Source organism: Carassius auratus, unplaced genomic scaffold (genome assembly GCF_003368295.1).
Source record: "Carassius auratus strain Wakin unplaced genomic scaffold, ASM336829v1 scaf_tig00216185, whole genome shotgun sequence".
In the NCBI taxonomy this organism is placed as follows: domain Eukaryota; kingdom Metazoa; phylum Chordata; class Actinopteri; order Cypriniformes; family Cyprinidae; genus Carassius; species Carassius auratus.
In genome coordinates this window covers 184,686-203,904 of record NW_020528446.1, presented here as the reverse complement: position 1 = coordinate 203,904, position 19,219 = coordinate 184,686, and the positions used below count along the sequence as shown (strand labels likewise).

The following is a 19,219-nucleotide window of genomic DNA, read 5'->3' as shown; positions in this document are numbered from 1 at the left end:
TTTTCGATCTGTGACTGCAATACATTTGGCGGGATTCTAATCCCATATTTACCAACTGAAATGTTGTGACAGGAAATAACCACTAGATGGAGACAATGTCTAATGTGGAATTGCATGTTAAGCTCCGCTCTAATAACAGTCTGTTCACCTTTGACCTTAGAGCCCTGTACAGGCCTCAAATCTAGGCCCGAGCCCGGCCCTGGCCCGAGACGCTCAGGCACTAACCCGACGAGTGTCCGACAGCTCATCAGAATTATCAGCCCGACACGAGTCCGTGTTTTAATTTATTTATTTATTTATTTTATCACACAGGAAGCCTGCCTTATTTGCAGCAATTAAAATATATCCGTTTTGTGTTATGTTTCTTTTCATTTCTTTATCAAATTAATTTAGAAAAATGTTTGGAGAATTTTTTTTTTTTTTTTTAAATGACGATTAACGTTAATCAGCCAAGCCGAAAGCGAGTAGCCTAAAACATATTTAATCAATAAAGCCTCTCAAATCAACGCTAATACTTTACTTGGCTACAATAAAATTCATAGATATAAAACACTTCAAGCATATCACACAGCCAGTTAGTTTAATAAATGTTTATTTATTAAACCACAGTGAGTAAAATGAAAACATTTGAAATACCTGGGCAGGCTCGCAACAGCGTTCGCAAACGAAGTGCGAAATAGCCTACAATCTAAACAAATTAAATTTAATTAATAAAAAACAAACCTGCAAATTATTTTACCTCAAAATGCACCACAGAACATGTCCATTCTTTTTTCCATTTTCCAACAGTTAAACGGAAATAAAGTCCAGTCAAACGAAAAGTTAGAACAGTCTCTTACAGAGCACCGTGGAGAAAAAGAATAGCATCCAGAGTGGAAGGTTTTAACCCCGTCCTCCTCTCTTCCCGCTGCGCTGAAGACACGTTCGCTGCTGCTGCTGGCGGGACATTAAACACAGAGCAAGCCAGTCTAGACAGTTGCGGTAGCAGGGTCTCGTGCTGTTTCCACCATAGCAGCACATCTCGTCTATCACCTTCCGTGTTGTGATTGAGGCGCATGTATTCGCTGTACTTCATCGTCGTCATCCTCGTCCTACTCCACAATGTTTTCAAACTCGGCCAGCGCTCTCTTCTTTGCTGCGTGGCCCGCAGCAACAGGTGCAGACAAAGAAATGCTCGCCGCTACATGAATCATCAGTTAGTTGGCCAACTAGGCTATGATTAATACATTAATTTAGGGGCCTATAATAGCTACTACTACAATAAGTGGATATAAGTGAAGTATAATCGTGGGTCGCGCTGACGGAAATACGTGCGTGAGACTGTCATGTCAGTATGTCAGTGTAATTATAACGAGTTGAATTATCAGATTATGAAAGTTATGAGGTTATGAAATGTCTTTCTATGTTTGTTTTTCTATCGTCGATGTCAACTTCTCTTTTTTTTTTTTTTTTTTATTAATGCCTAAAAATATAAATAGAAGGATAACCCAAAAAAGGCCCGAGGCCCGGCCCGCATGTGAGCTATAACGTGAAAATTGTCCCGAAGCCCGGCTCTAGGGGCATAAATAAATCGGGGCCCATCGGGCTCGGGCTGAAATGCAGGGCTTTATTTGACCTCCTCACACACAGGGCTGAAAATGATAAACAAATGCAAAATTCTTGCTAAAGGGATGCTTTCTTTAAAATTTTATATTTGAAAAGCTTTCGTTTTTTCCACCGTGATTTATAGAAGTTTGAAATTTAAATTATGTAAATAATGTTGAATTACATCTACTTTAGATAAAAGTGCTAAATTTTGTATCACAAATTTTTTTAAAAATGTGTGATTATGAGCAAAGATGAAGAAGTAATTAACATGAACTCCCAGCAGAAGCACATTATTAAACATTTATTGTTGAGGGGAGGAGACATTTACGTATAAAACAATTGTGAAATGTATTGTTTGCCGAAGTTGGTGTCATCCTGCTCACTGGGAACAATGCAAACCCTTTACACTGAGGACCGAATGGGACTGGACTCACTCTGGTGGACATACAACTAATAGATTCAAATTCATTGTTGCTTTGTTCTATACAATTCAAGGAAAATTGATGTCTCTCCAGAGTACTTCACACATGAATCTTACAGCAGTGAACCAAAGCGATGTCTGTCAGGAATATTTGTGTCCAGAGAGATCTGTTTCTTTTTCTGTCTATGTGATTCTGTATGCGGCTGCAGCAGCTGTGTCTCTTCTGACCGTGTGTGGAAACCTGCTGGTCATCATCTCTGTTAGTCACTTCAAGCAGCTCCACACACCTGCAAACATCCTCATCCTCTCTTTGGCTGTGTCTGATCTTCTAGTTGGAGTTTTTGTGATGCCGTTTCACTTATCTTGGCTTATTGAATCATGTTGGATTTCTGGCCCAGTGATGTGTTCAGTTTTCAGTTTTGTGACTTTTCAGGCACCAACCGTGTCTGTTCATACTGTGGCTCTGATAGCAGTTGATCGGTTTTTGGCTTTAAGCTCTCCTTTTCTTTACTCTGAAAAGATCTCACCCACTGTCACCTGCATAGCAACTATATTTAACTGGCTGTTTTCACTCCTTTATATCTTTGCTCTTCTTTACGTTAATAACTTCACTGGTGTCATGTGTCCAGGAGAATGTCTTTATATTATAGACAAGGTTTCTTCCCTCGTTGACCTCATAGTTGTGTTTATTATGCCCTGTACACTTATTATAATATTATACACTCGTGTTTTTGTCATTGCTAAGAAACATGCGACTGCTATAAGAGCTCTTCAGATTCACAACAGAACAGAATCCTCCAAAAACAGAGTCAGTGACAAATCAGAGCGAAAAGCCGCATTAGCACTCGGGATTCTGGTCTTTGTGTTTCTCCTGTGTTTACTGCCATATTATATATTTTCTTTAACAAATTTCTTAAAAAATGACTCATTTTCTAATCTTATAAACAGTGTTTCGGTTCTCTTTTACCTTAATTCCTTCATCAATCCACTTCTCTACGCTCTGTTGTACCCTTGGTTTAAGAAAAGTGTAAAGATAATTATTACTTTTAAAGTATTGAACACAGACTCCTCTCTGATGAATGTCCTTTCATTAAATTCTTAATGAAAACCAAACATATGTACTCTATTTTCTATTGTTTATGTTTCAGTATTTTCTAATGTTAATTTTTATCATTATTGTGCAGTAGAAAATATAATTATTCATATATTTTGATTAATAAACCAAGGCATGTTATTAAAAAAACGCTTCCTCATTACAAGCACAAATCAGCATTGTTTATCAAAAGTGAAAATGTTTGTTGGATGACATGAAAAAACTTTTTCAACAGATCAGTAATATATCCATAAATAGGATTAGAATGTTAAATCTAAACATCTATAAAACGTATTAATATTTTTATTTTTAGAATATTACAAAATTATTAATTTAATATAAATAATTTCTAATAAAAGGGGAGTTTCATATGCTCCTTTGGTCAAACATTTTGATCAAAAACATTGAATATAACTTTCAACATTTAACATGGTTATCAGACCAGTCTAATTATTGTTCTGAATATCTAAAGAATTTCTATTTATTTTGGGGATTAATACATGTTTTAGGCCATCATCCTCATGGTAGAACAGTTTAGATGATGAGACATAGGCCATAGGAGGGCCAGACATTAAAACTTGTCCACTATACGAATACATATATACAAATTACAACATTTGATGTAAATGGTGAAGTATATTTAATTAGTTCCCCTTCAAAAAGTAAAAAAAAATGTCCTAGAAAAAAGTTTAAGGCAAACATCACAAATATTCTTATTAAAGTAAGACTTGATAGATCACTGATGAGGATATTGCTTCAGAATAAATAGCTTTTACGCCAAAAAAGAATTGTTTTAATCTGCTGTGTAATCCTTTCTCTCCTGTGTAACATTGCATGTTTAAATTAAAGACACAATATGTAAGATTTGGTTTAGTAAAATATCTCAATTGTTTTGAAGAATGCTTAAATCCAGAGAAATATGCAATTTTAACTAGTGACACGCACCTTGTCCATATTGTCTTTGTGTCTTCCTTGCTCCCAACAAGAGAGTGGTCATGTGTTACAGTCCCATTTAAAATCTTCCATTTATGTCAAACTTTTTTGAAAAAGCTGTGTCTGTTCACTGCTGAACTCCTTCCTGCAAAAAACATGATCTGTATGAAGAATTTCAGTCAGGTTTCAGGCCCCACCATAGCAAAGAAACTGCACTTGTTAATGACTAATGACTTGCTTCTTGCGTTAGATCAAGGCTGCATCTCATTGCTAGTTTTACTTGATCTTAGTGTTGCGTTCGACACCATAGATCATGACAAACTTATAGATCGATTACAAAACTATATAGGTATTCAAGGGTAGGCTCTAAGATGGTTTAGATCCTACCTGTCCGATTTGTTATTTAAATGGGGAGTTATCTCGTTTATCACCAGTAAAATATGGAGTGCCACAAGGATCTGTCCTAAGTCCTCTTCTATTTTTAAATATACATGTTGCCCCTTGGCAACATTAATAGAAAATAAAGGATTAGTTTCCACTGTTATGCTGATGATATGCAACTATACATCTCAACGAGACCAGATGAAACTTCTAAATTATCTAAGCTAACAGAGTGTGTTAAAAATGTAAAAGATTGAATGACCAATAATTTTCTCCTATTCAATCACCACTTATAAGCTACTACTAAATATTGTAGAAACTTAATTTTCTGTAAAGTTACTTTGCAATGATTTGTATTGTAAAAAGTGCTATACAAATAAACTTGAATTAAATTGAATTGAACAGTCGGTGCTGTGGTAACTGTGGGTAGTAAGAATAAAGTTCAGCAGGGGTCTTCTGGTAAAGAAGATATCCAGCTGGTGCCATTTGTCTATCTCTATGATATTGTTGTGTACAAATGTTATATGACCTAAAAGAGAATAAATGGCTAAGGTTACGTATATAACCCTGGTTCCTCGAAGGAACGAGACACTGCATCTAGAACGCTTTGGGGAACGCCTCCAGCGTAACGTCTCTGAATAACGTGTGTAATCAGTCCAATGGATGGGCGAGACATCATAGGCGGGTGACATCAGAGACCAGGTAGCATAAAAGCACGTGCTGCGAAGCCGGCAACCAGCCTCAAAGGATGAAGCAAGCGTTGGCCAGAGAGCCGGAAGTGAGGCACTGCGACGCAGCATCACGTTCCTTCGAGGAACCAGGGTTTAATACGTAACCTTAGACATTCCTCTTCAGGAACCCTGTGGAGAGAAGGGCATGCAAGAACTCCAGCACTGTACCAACCGGGCAGTTAACTTGGTCGAGCTGGTGGTCTCCGCCCCAAGAAGTGAAAAGCTTCCACTTCAAGGCATACAGTTTCCTCTTTGAGGAACCTCAACCCCGGTTGAGAGACCAGAAGCTAAGAGTTGTGCCTCCTCAGAGACCACACCTACTCCTGATGGGAAGCTCCCATGGAGTGCCATCAAAAAAGTGGAAACAGTCCCCAGGAACCATACCCGGCTCAGCCAGCATCCTCAGGCAGATGCCATGTCGGATGGTGGCAACTCCACAGGGTGTTCTGTTCCATTACCAGAGCATGTTTGGAGCCCACCAGAACTGGTTCTACGGCCTCTCACTACAGTGTGCAGGAGCCACTGAGACACATTTGGCAGTAGTTTTCACTCTGCCAAGTAGTCTACTAAGGGAATCAGCCTTTCAAGGCTGATGGCTGGTGTCATCAGAGCAGTTAGCTCGGTGCCCTGAAGTGGAGCACCGGCAGGAGACGGTCTGCCCTCCTAGGTCCTGAGCTATAGCATCTGGACTTTCATAGCTGAAGTCTCCTAAAGACGATGGTCCTCAGACCCACGTCGTCTGCTAGGAAGACTAGACCAGAGCCTGCTTGGGGCAGGACCCCATGAAGCACACCTGGCAGGGGCTCCCACACCGTCATGTGACCTTCTAAGGGAACCAGTCTCACGAGACTGGCCACTGGTAAGCCTAGAGCCACTATCTCAGAGCCCTGAAGTGGCGGACCGGCAGGGTACGACTATACAGTACTAGCTGCTCTAGAGACCTCCGTAGAGGTAGCAAGCCTCTAAGCACCACTACGTTTCCAGGCCGTAACTGGAACGCTCGCCGGAGACTGTTGTACCCTGGGACACCGACATGGTTGGCAGATCAATCTCCTGAGGGCAATGAGGGGAGATAGGCACCCAGAGGGAGCTGGCCCTCAAAAAGTCCTAGGCCTTGGGCGTCAGGACATTATTACGAAGGCTATCCAGCGAAAACGACGCTCTGCAGAACCGCTTTCCACTAGAAGCCTTCGACCTGGGAGCGCCACTCTGACTCTAGCATCTGCGGTGTATAAAATGTGACACCCCCGGCACGAGGGGCTGGAACACGATACGGTTGGGACTGCTCCGCCCAGCAGCCGCTGACTGCCTCAACCTCCTCAGAGGAAGAGAGGTAAACATGTTCTCACACAAGAAATTTCATCCCAAGGGCCTCTGTACATCTAACTTCACATAGTCAGATAAATATGTAATTTTATTCCTCAGAATAAAACTTAGTCAACAAACAGACGAGTCAACACGGTCTGGTGTAGAAAAACTCACATCAAAACGAAAAAATGTAATACACACGTTGCCTCGGCAGCACTGCCACTCAGTCACACAAACATCAATCTCCTCAGAGCAAGATGAATGCTGCAGCGAGATCTGCCTCATAGGGCGAAGAAACCGCAGCATGGGCTTCCAAGCCTCGAGAACGAGCTCTACATCTAGGGAACACAGGTGGAGATAGGACGAGACATCTCCAACCTGTTCGCCATCTCACCGTGGAGAAAGAACTACAAACAAAGGCTTCCAATCCCCCGAGAGCGGGCGCCGGATCTGGTAGTTAAGGAAGAAGATAGGGACTTGCCCGTCTACATTCCTTCCAGCAGATCCGAAAGCTAAACCCACAAGCACAACCAATGCTCCGCCTCGGCGAAAGTAGGGCTGGCACCGCGAGAAAGGACAGTGAAGGCTCACTTCTCAAAGAGAGCTTTATGAGAGTGAAACAAAATGCTCGCATCGCAGCCATCAACTCCCTCGAGAGCTGATTCTGGGCACTTCACTCTCAAGCGAACTGTGTGTGTCCCTTTTTTTTTTTTTTGCTGGCAGGGAGAACACACAGCCTGAACGCTGCCTTCTCTTGATTGAAGCTTTGACAAATGGAGCTTATCAGTGGACAAATGACACTAAATAAGACTCAGAAACAGATAGCGACTGACACACGCACAGAGCGCTTTCTGAAGACAGAAGGCTGGTTGCCGGTTTCGCTGCTCGTGCTCTTATGTTTCCTGGTCTCTGACGTCACCCACCTATGACGTCTTGCCCCATCCATTGGACTGATTACACACATTATTCAGAGACGTTACGCTGGAGGCTTTATCCACAGCTTTCTCGACGCAGCTCATGTTGCTGAAGAGGAATCAGATTTACCAGCTGACACGTTTTGACAGGAAATAACCACTATGTCAAATGTGGAGTTGCATGTTAAGCTCCGGTCTAATGACAGTCACTTCACCTTTGACCTGCTCACACACAGGGCTGAACATGAGAAACAAATGAAAAAATCTTGCTAAAGGGCTGCCTAATTAATTTATTGTTTGTTTATATTCTTTTTGTAAAATGTTATATTTGAAAAGCTTTTGTTTTTCCCCCATGATTTATAGCTAATTGAAATTTAAATTATGTAAATAATGTTGAATCACTCTTTTATTTTTATTTTTTATTATTATTATTATTATTGTTGTTTTTTTTTTTGTGTGTGTGTGTGTTACTATAATGCTGCTGTGGAAATAAGAGACAAATACAGATGTGTTTGGTTGTTATTTTGAACTTTGAAGTGAGAGAAACTCAATTTGCTGTCCAGTCTGAGTCCAAGTATAAATTAATATAAAATAAATAAATAAAAAACTTCTTCTTGAACGTCTGTGGTACTTTGGACAAAAGTGCCAAATTTAGTATCGCAAATTTGACAAGTGAACACTGGAAAAAATTATAGAACGTATATCGATGTTTTTGTTTTGTTTTGTTTTTCATCTTTTTGAGAGATCGTCACACACCAGTCCTTGGAGTTGGCCTGTGCAAGTATGCTGAACTTCAGTCCCCTAACTGAGCGGTTAAAAAAACACAGATCTAAAAAAGGACACAACACCTCATCCTTCCTCGGAACAGTGAAGTACTGGCTGTAGCACCAGGACTCTGCAACCCGAGGAGGAACCACCTTGATGGCCTCCGTCCTCAGAGAGAGTCTACTTCTGTTCCATTACCAGAGCCTGCTTGGGGCCCACCAGAACTGGATTGTGTGGCCTCTCACTACAGTATGCAGGACCCACTGAGACACATCTGGCATTAGTTTTCACACTGCCAAATAGTCTACTGATGGAATCAGCCTCTCAAGAGGATCACATTTCCAGGCAGTAACTGAGAGAAGTGCTGGAGTTGGCAGATCAATCTCCTTAGGCATTGTGTAATGCGGTGAACACCGCTCTTCCCCAGAGGGGCCTGCCCTCCGAGGTCCTGAGCCACAGCATCAGGACACTTGTAGCTGAAGTCTCCTAAAAACGACGGTCCTCAGACCCACGTCGTCTGCTAGGAAGACTAGACCAGAGCCTATACAGGGCACGGCCCCATGAAGCACAATTGGCAGTGGCTCCCACACCATGTGACCTCCAAAGTGAACCAGTCTCGCGAGACTGGCCTCTGGTACACCTAGAGCCACTAGCTCTGTGCCCAGAAGCGGTCGGACCGGCAGAGAATGGCCGTACTAGCTGCTCTAGAGACCTCCGTGGAGACCACTAAACCCTGGAACACTGTCAGGGTTGGCAGATCAATCTCCTGAGGGCACTGAGGAGAGACGGGCACCATCTAATGCCATCTACACTGCTCTTCCCCAGAGAGAGATGGCCCTCAAAAAGTCCTAGGCCTTAGCCTCAGCAGCAGCACGACCACAACTGCAAGATCGCATGAACGGACGCACTCCTCGGAGCGTGCCCGTCAAGAGTGGAGCGTTTAAATGCCAGAAAAGCCTCCTCATTAATGCTGCTTATTATAATATTAGGCATAATATGCTCGTGTAATTGGTGCATGTGCAACTGATGCTTGTGCAACTGGCGAGCTCATCAAAGCCTTCCACATCCATCCGCAAACTTGGGCTTCAAAACCCCCGAGAGCGGGCACCGGATCTGGTAGTTAAGGAAGAAGATAGGGACTTGCCCGTCTACATTCCTTCCAGCGGATCCGAAAGCGAAACCTGCTGGCACAACCACTGCTCCGCCTCGGCGAAAAGCGGGGCTGGCACCACGAGAAACGACAATGAAGGCTCAGTCCTCAAAGACAACCTTCTGAGAGTGAATGCTTGTGCTTTTATGCTTCCTGGTCTCTGATGCCACCCGCCTATGATGTCTCGGCCATCCATTGGACTGATTACACACGTTATTCAGAGACGTCATGCTGGAGGCGTTCCCTAAAGCGTCTTGAAGAGGAATTAGGTTTACTAGCTGACATGTTGTGACAGGAAATAAACAATAGATGGAGACAATGTCTAATGTGGAGTTGCATGTTAAGCTCCGCTCTAATGACAGTCTTGTTCACCTTTGACCTGCTCACACACAGGGCTGAAAATGAGAAACAAATGCAAAATTCTTGCTAAAAGGATGCCTAATTAATTTATTGTTTAGGCAGTCATTTATCTTCTTTCTTTCAAATGTTATATTTGAAAAGCTTTTTGGTTTTTTACACCATGATTTATAGCAGTTTGAAATTTAAATTATGTAAATAATGTTGAATTACTTCTACTTTAGATAAAAGTGCTAAGTTTAGTATCGCAAATTTGGCAAGTGAACATTGTGGAAAATATTATGGAAAGTGCATATATTTTTTGTTTTATTTGTTTGTTTTTCATTTAAAAGTGAAAACAACACTTGTGTATTGAGTTTGAAATTGAAAATATAATGATGAAAGAATGAAAAAAAATTGTGATTATGAGCAAGATGAAGATGTAATTAACATGAACTCCCTCTGCTGGTTAATTATTAAACATTTATTGTTGAGGGGTGGAGACATTTGCGTATATAAAAAAAATTTGTAAAATGTATTGTTTGCCAAAGTTGGTGTCTTCTTGCTCACTGGGAACAATGCAAACCCTTTACACTGAGCACCGAATGGGACTGGACTCACTCTGGTGGACATATAACTAATAGATTCAAATTCATTGTTGCTTTGTTCTATACAATTCAAGAAGGAAGACTTGATGTCTCTCCAGAGTACTTCACACATGAATCTTACAGCAATGAACCAAAGCGATGTCTGTCAGGAATATTCGTGTCCAGAGAGATCTGTTTCTTTTTCTGTCTATGTGATTCTGTATGCGGCTGCAGCAGCTGTGTCTCTTCTGACCGTGTGTGGAAACCTGCTGGTCATCATCTCTGTTAGTCACTTCAAGCAGCTCCACACACCTGCGAACATCCTCATCCTCTCTTTGGCTGTGTCTGATCTTCTGGTGGGAGTTTTTGTGATGCCATTTCACTTATCTTGGCTTATTGAATCATGTTGGATTTCTGGCCCAGTGATGTGTTCAGTTTTCAGTTTTTTGACTTTTCAGGCACCAAGTGTGTCTGTTCATACTGTGGCTCTGATAGCAGTTGATCGGTTTTTGGCTTTAAGCTCTCCTTTTCTTTACTCTGAGAAGATCTCACCCACTGTCACCTGCATTGCAACTATATTTAACTGGCTGTTTTCACTCATTTACAACTTGACTCTTCTTTACATTAATGACTTCACTGGTGTCATGTGTCCAGGAGAATGTCTTTATATCATAGACAAGGTTTCATCCCTCGTTGACCTCATAGTTATATTTCTTATGCCTTGTACACTCATTATAATATTATACACTCATGTTTTTGTTATTGCTAAAAAACATGCGACTGCTATAAGAGCTCTTCAGATTCACAACAGAACAGAATCCTCCAAAAACAGAGTAAGTGACAAATCAGAGCGAAAAGCCGCATTATCACTCGGGATTTTGGTCTTTGTGTTTCTCCTGTGTTTACTGCCATTTTATATTTTATCTTTAACAAATTTCTTAAAAGATTACTCATTTTCTAAAGTTATCAACAGTGTTTTGGTTCTCGTTTACCTTAATTCCTCCATCAATCCACTTCTCTATGCTCTGTTGTACCCTTGGTTTAAGAAAAGTGTAAAGATAATTCTTACTTTAAGAGTATTGAACACAGACTCCTCTCTGATGAATGTCCTTTCATTAAACTCTTAATGAAAAACAAACAACTGTCCTTTGTTTTCTATTGTTTATGTTTTAGTATTTTTTTGTATTGATCATTATTGTGCAGTAAAAATATGATTATTCATATATTTTGTTGAATTAAACCAGGCATGTTATTCAAAAACCGCTTCCTCATTACATGCACAAATCAGCATTGTTTATCAAAAGTGAAAATGTTTGTTTGATGACATGAAAAAAAAATTCAACAGATCAGTAATATATCCATAAATTTGATTCAAAATGGTAATTCTGAGAGAATCTGTAAAACTGATCACTCTTTTTATTTTTAGAATATTACAAAATTATTAATGAAATATACATTTATTTTAATACAAGTCGAGTTTCATATGCTTCTTTGGTCAAATATTTGGTAAAAACATGGAATATAACTTTCAATATTTAACAGGTTTATCAGAGCAGTCTTATTATTGTTCTGAATATCTAATGAATGTCTAGTTATTGTGGGAATGAATACGTGTTTTAGGCCATAATCCTCATGGTAGAACAGTTTAGATGATGAGACATAGACCATAGCAGGGCCGAAAATTAAAGCATGTCCACTTGACTATTGAAAAAATTAAAAGATTTTATATAAATTATGACATGTATATTTAATTAGTTGTCCTTTAAAAAGAAAAAAAAATGTCCTAGATATAAATTTAAGGCAAACATCACTAATATTCTGATTAAATATCAGAATGACCTAATAGAGCACTGATTTCACTTTTGATTTCTCTCTGTGTGTGCACTTGGATGGGTTAAATGCAGAGCACCAATTCTGAGTATGGGTAACCATACTCGGCAAATGTCACGACTTTCACTTTCATGAGGTTATTTCTTCAAATAAAAATAGCATTTACGCCCAAAAATTAAAAAAAAGAATTGTTTAACCTGCTGTTAAACTGTTAATCTTTTCTCTCCTGTGTAACATTACATGTTTATATTAAAGGCACAATATGTAAGATTTTTTTATTAAAGTATCCCAATTGTTTCGAAGAATGTTTAAATCCAGAGAAAAAAGTAATTTTAACTAGTGACACGGACCTTGTCCATATTGTCTTTGTGTCTACCTTGCTCCCAATAAGAGAGTGGTCAGTGTCACAGTCCCATTTCAAATGTTTCCCTCTCTGAAAATGTTTGACTTCACTGTTATGCTGATGATACTCAACTATATATCTCAATGAGACCAGATGAAACTTCTAAATTATCTAAGCTAACAGAGTGTGTTAAAAATGTAAAAAGATTGGTGACCAATATTTTTTTCATATTCAGTCACCACTTATAAGCTACTACTAAATATTGTAGTAACTTAATTTTCTGTAAAGTTACTTCCCTTTCACAGGTCACTTCGATGCTGCGGTGACATCACCGGCTATGGGAACACCCCTCAGTGTGACGAGTGTCTGAAGCCCTATACCATCTCGCCAATCCTATTGGCCAAATAGCGCTTGGCACCACCCTTACGCATGCACACGCATCTTATACCTGGGTGCTGCGCGCTATTTTGCTCAGATTTCATTCCTTCAGGGAAGCGAATCATCTCTGCCCTAGGAATCATCTTGCGTTCTTCAGCGGTTTTCTACGAGCAGTGTTAACTCCTCTTCACGGACGCGATGAGTTTTTGAAAGTGTAAGGAGCCGTGTACCAGGTACATCATGAAGGGAGACTCTCATGAAAGGTGCGTAGTATGTCTAGGTTTACATCACGCACAGGCGGCACTTAGCGGCCTTTCTTCTTGTCCCCATTGTGATGGCCTGCGGCTCAGAGTACTGCTCTCGAGGGTGGAAGTATTTTCTGATGTCGCCCCCGTGTCTAACCCCCGCGATGTCACTTCTGCGACTGCCGAGGCACCGTACGAGGCGATAGCTTGGGGTGACACGTGCGACATGGATTTGGAGGACAGCGCAGTGCTGGAATATTCTCCACATCGCTCGCTCTCCACCTACTCTGGTGCATGATAAAAGTTTTATTGAGCCTGTCGTCTTCTCTAATGAGGATTTTCAGCCCACACCGAAGGCATGTAGTGCCATCACCTTTGGTTGTGGACGCTATGATGACGACGTTTTATCCACCGCGGCCTCGGGGTCTGAGGACTTTGCGGCCGACACTAGCCCTCTCCCTCCTGGCGGACAGGAGAGGCATGAATCCCCCTCCTACAGTGAGCTGTTGGATGTGGTTTCTCGCACGGTGGGTAAATTGGGACTGGATTGGGAGGTTGAGAAGGCAGAGGCCCAACCTTCATCTAAGCTGGACAACCGTTTTCTAACTAGTCAGACACCTGCACAGCCCTTACCTTTTTTCCCGGACCTCCACCAAGAGGTTTCGAGGTCCTGAAAACAGCCGTTCTCGGCGCGGATTACTAACGCTGCAGCTGCGGATTTCGCCACCATTTCCGATATGGCGAACAATGGCTATGCAGCAATGCCTCCGGTGGAAGAGACTCTCGCCGAACACCTCGCGCCTAATTTGGCCGCGGCATGGAAGTCTCGCCCCCTTCTTCCCTCTAAGGTGTGTCGAGTCACGTCCAGCCTAGTTGGGAAATCCTACATGGCCGCTGACAAGGCGGCTGCTTCGCTCCACTCTATGGCGGTCCTTCAGGCCTACCAAGCGGAGCTATTAAAGGAACTAGATGAAGGGGAGGGTATCACACCCGAGGCATTGAAGGAATTACGGCGAGCAACGGATTTGGCGCTAAGTGCTACCAAACATACTGCTCGAGCAGTGGGCCATTCCATGGCTGGTTTGATTATGGTTGAGCGCCACCTCTGGCTTAATCTCACTGACATAAAAAAAAAGGACAAATCTTTCCTCATGGATGCCCCTGTTTCTAAGGACGGTTTGTTCGGAGAGGCTGTCACTTGGCTGTCACGGTGGGGGGAAAATTCAGGGCAGCGAAACAGCAATCAGCCGCTTTCCGCCAGCTGATTCCTCGCAGATCCAGGGAGGTTGAACGCCGTCAGGTGCCTTCACGTTCTCGCTCAACCGCTTTCAGAATTCGAGGGACGATTCAGGGGTCTTGCACAGAAGACCCGTTTATGACGGCTCACACAGCCGCCGCTTTTTCGCTAGCGGCAGAGCCCGATGTTCAATCTGTTGGCCTAATTCCTGCCATGGACACGTTTTAGGATTATACACAACAAGACGCAATGACTTTTACGCATGCACTTCCCCTGTGCATGAACGCCACAAGCTTTTTGTGCCCGGACATTTTAACGTGTATGACAGCGTTGAAGTAAGCAGAAATCTTGAGACCGCTAATGTAGTTTCGGACTGCATGGGAACGCTTGCCCGACATTTCTCAATGGGTGTTACGCACAATTCGTCACGGATACACCATTCAGTTTCGAAAAGGCCTGCCTCCTTTCCGCGGAATTCTTTCCACGGTTGTGAAACCGATGGAAATAGCGGTGCTGCGACAGGAGATGTCAACTCTGCTGAGCAAAGGGGCTATAGAAGAAGTACACCCTGCTAGTGGCTCCGCGGTGGCACACACAGCCGTGGTTTGCGGACCTGATCAGTCTGTTAGCGGGCTCTCCATGGGAGATTCTCCTCAGACAGGATTTATTATCACAAGCACAGGGAATGATTTGGCACCCGAGGCCAGATCTAAGGAAAACTGTGGGCGTGGCCTCTGAGCGGAGTGAGTTAGTATGTCCCGGTCTTTCTGTTGAAACTACTGAGACTATACTGAATTCTAGAGCAGTTTCTACGAGACGCTTATATGCTTTCAAGTGGAGACTGTTTACGACATGGTGTGAAATTCGTAATATGGATCCAGTTTACTGCCCAGTGGCTTCAGTACTGGAGTTCCTTCAGGACCGTTTTTCGGATGGAGTGAGGCCAGCCACGCTAAAGTTTTATGTGGCAGCCATTTCAGCTTACCACGAATGTATAGATGGTGCCTCAGTGGGCCATCATCCACTGGTTTCTTGTTTCATACAGGGTGCGCGACGGCTGAGGCCTTTCCAGCCCGTGCAAGTTCCTTCATGGGATTTATCTATTGTGTTGCAAGGTTTATCAGGGCATCCGTTTGAGCCCTTGGAAACTGTACCGGATAAAATTCTGACTCTGAAGACGGTTCTTCTTATGGCTTTATCCTCCCTCAAGAGAGTTGGGGATTTACAGGCTCTCTCTGTCTCACCCTCGTGCATGGAATTTGCACCGGGCTCTGTGAAGGTGTTGTTGCGACCGAGGCCTAATTATGTCCCTTAGGTCCCATCTAATCCCTTTCGCTTTCAGCAAGTGGTTCCTGCTGAGGCGGGGTCAGGAGATCTAAGTCTTTGCCCTGTGAGAGCTTTAAAGGCTTATCTGGATCGTACAGCCCCATGGCGTGAGTCTGACCAGCTGTAGTGTCTGTTTTGGACATAAGATTAAGGCCATGCTGTTACAAAACAGCGCATGTCCCATTGGCTGGTGGAAGCAATATCTTTATCCTATGAGGCGCGCGGACTCGCTTCGCCCTTAGGAGTTAAAGCAAAATCCACAAGAGCAGTGGCTTCTTCTCAAGCTTTTCTCAGTGGATCTTCTATGGATGATATCTGTGCTGCGGCAGGTTGGTCCTCACCGAGCACTTTTATCAAGTCTTACAGTCTGGATGTGAGGATGGCCCCTGGCTCCCGGGTTCTCTCCGCTTGAGCAGATGCTTCCTTGGATTCTAGCTATCAGGTACGTCAGGCGTTATGGTATAGTGTTCCCATAGCCGATGACGTCACCGCAGCATCGAAGTGACCTATGAAAGGGAACATCTCGGTTAAGTATGTAACCATGGTTCCCTGAATAGGGAACGAGATGCTGCGGTCCTGGACGTGCCATACCTTGATAGCAGTCTTCTTCTTCAGTTCATGAAATCTGAGCGAAATAGCGCGCGGCACCCAGGTATATGATGCGTGCACATGCGTAAGGGTGGTGCCAAGCACTATTTGGCCAGTAGGATTGGCGAGATGGTATAGGGCTTCAGACATTCGTCACACCGAGGGGTGTTCCCATAGCCGGTGACGTAACCGCAGCATCTCGTTCCCTATTCAGGGAACCATGGTTACATACGTAACCGAGACGTTTGCAATGATTTGTTTCGTAAAAAGTGCTATACAAATAAACTCAAATGAATTCAATTGAATTGAACAGTTGGTGCTGTGGTAACTGGGTAGTAAGAATAAAGTTCAGCAGGGGTCTTCTGGTAATTAAAATATCCAGCTGGTGCCATTTGTCTATCTCTATGATATTGTTGCGTACAAATGTTATATGTCCTAAAAAGAGAATAAAGTCTAAGGTTACGTATGTAACCCTGGTTCTTGAAGGAATGAGACACTGCATCTAGAATGCTTTGGGGAACGCCTCCAGCGTGACGTCTCTGAATTACGTGTGTAATCAGTCCAATGGATGGGTGAGACGTCATAGGCGGGTGACATCAGAGACCAGGAAGCATAAAAGCACGAGCAGTGAAGCCGGCAACCAGCCTCAAAGGATGAAGCTAGCTCAGGCCAGAGATTCAGGAAGTGTGGCACTGCAACGCACAATCTCGTTCCTTCGAGGAACCAGGGTTACATACATAACCTTAGACGTTCTTTTTCAGGAAATCGAGGTGCGTCGAGAACACTTTGGGGAATGAGAATGCCCACGCCATCAGACTTTCAAATCTCCTAGTGTGGAAGAAATCTCCTCAAATGCCTAGTGTGGAAGATCACAGCTAAAGCAAGAGAAGGAGACAGGACCCTGACAGTAATCGGGGACAACCCATCCAATGGCTAAAATTCAGAAGGAGTGAGTCTTGACCCCCAAGAGAGGCGAGATCAGAGGACTCGAGGCTTAGGATAGCATTCTGATAACCACTTAGCATAAGCTTCTTCTGGCCAGAGGCCTGTGGTGGAAAAATTCATTTAACATTGCTTCTGTATGCCTATATATGCATGTGTTTACTTAGAATTGCTGGGGGGGGACAGATGTCTGAGAATGACCTGAGAGGGTCATTGGGCCATATAGTGGGGGGACAATGCCTGAGGATGACCTGAGGGTGTCACCTAAGTCCTAAATGTGTGAGAAACAAGCCACAGAGAGTCTTTTTTATGTAATCCATGGAAATTTACAGCTTCTAAGACTTTGTAACCTTGACGCAGCAGAGGGATACAAGGTTGAGAACTGCCCTCTTCCTGGGTCGTTCGCACTCTGCAGGGAAATCAGTGTTGCTGTATGACTGTCTCACCTTCTTTGCAAAGAACAAAAGCTTTCTTTTTAATTAAACCCTGAGAGTGAGTCTGTCTCTTATGCTGATGAGAGTTGATTTAATTTTGCCACAACAGGCCTCAGCCTCAGTGCAGCATGGAGGAAAAATGTAACCAGAGGGTTTCTGCCCACTGACTGAGAGAAGGGCCTGCAGGAACTCCAGCACTGTATCAACTGGGCAGTTAACTGGGTTGAACTGGCAGTCTCTGCACCAAGAACTGAAAAGCTTCCACTTCAAGGCATACAGATTCCTCATTGAGGGAAACCAAACCAACTTGGTGGATGATGCAAGAGACCACTGCTATTTTGTCGGTGTGCAGCAGCACATGGTGACCTCTTAGGTCTGGGAGAAAGTAATGTAATGCTCAAAGCATGGCCAGCATCCTCGGGCAGATGATATGCCATGTCGGATGGTGGCCACTCCACAGATTGCAGGCAGGGTGAAACGCACACTTTTCTTGGCGTTAAGTCTTAACCCCAGCTCTTTCATGTGAGCGAGAATAACACCTCAATGCCAAATCATCATCTGCTCTGATTGAGCCAATATCAACAAATCATCAATGTGGTTGAGTTGTGAAAGTGTGCGGTGAGAGTGCAAGGTCAGAGGAAGATCCGTATTGGTAGGCTTTTGAAAAGCAAACCTCAGGAACTTCAGATGAAGAAGGATGGAGATAAGTGCATATTTTTGAGAGATTGTGACACACCAGTCCTCGGAGTTGGCCTGTGCAAGTGTGCTGAACTTCAGTCCCCTAACTGAGCGGTTAAAAAAACACAGATCTAAAAAAGGACACAACACCTCATCCTTCCTCGGAACAATGAAGTACCGGCTGTAGCACCAGGACTCGAGGAGGAACCACCTTGATGGCCTCCGTCCTCATAGAGAGTCTACTTCTGTTCCATTACCAGAGCCTGCTTGGGGCCCACCATAACTGGATTGTGTGGCCTCTCACTACAGTGTGAAGGACCCAGTGAGACACATCTGGCAGTAGTTTTCACACTGCCAAATAGTCTACAAATGGAATCAGCCTCTCAAAAGGATCGCAAGGATCTTAGCACCACTACGTTTCCAGGCAGTAACTGAGAGAAGCACTGGAGACTGCTGCGCCCTGGAACACTGGCAGGGTTGGCAGATCAATCTCCTTAGGCATCGTGTAATGCGGTGTACACCGCTCTTCCCCACAGCATCAGGATGCCACAGCATCAGGACACTTGTAGCTGAAGTTTCCTAAAAACTACGGTCCTCAGACCCACGTCGTCTGCTAGGAAGACTAGACCAGAGCCTGCTCAGGGCAGGGCCCCATGAAGCACAATTGGCAGGGACTCCCACACCACCATGTGACCTCCAAAGTGGTCACATGGTACACCTCTGGTACACCTAGAGCCACTAGCTCTGTACCCTGAAGCGGTCGAATGACTGTACTAGCTGCTCTAGAGACCTCTGTGGAGACCGCTGAATCCTGGAACACTGTCAGGGTTGGAAGATCGATCTCCTGAGGGCACTGAGGAGAGACGGGCACCATCTAATGCGGTGTACACCGCTCTTCCCCAGAGAGAGATGGCCCTAAAAAAGTCCTAGGCCTTAGCCTCAGCCGCAGCATGACCACAACTGCAAGATCGCATGAACGGACGCACTCCTCGGAGCGTGCCCTGCAAGAGTG

At 43.4% G+C, this 19,219-nt stretch overlaps 2 protein-coding genes across 2 annotated transcripts; both read left to right on the top strand.

Moving 5' to 3' along the window:
• Nucleotides 1–2,114: 2,114 nt before the first annotated feature.
• Nucleotides 2,115–3,110, top strand: LOC113097319 (trace amine-associated receptor 8b-like). Its single transcript, XM_026262558.1, has one exon. It carries the CDS (start codon nt 2,115–2,117, stop codon nt 3,108–3,110), a length of 996 nt encoding a protein of 331 aa, XP_026118343.1.
• A 7,227-nt stretch (nt 3,111–10,337) lies between these two features.
• LOC113097318 (trace amine-associated receptor 7e-like) lies at nt 10,338–11,333 on the top strand. The gene has a single exon (XM_026262556.1). It carries the CDS (start codon nt 10,338–10,340, stop codon nt 11,331–11,333), a length of 996 nt encoding a protein of 331 aa, XP_026118341.1.
• Nucleotides 11,334–19,219: the final 7,886 nt, after the last annotated feature.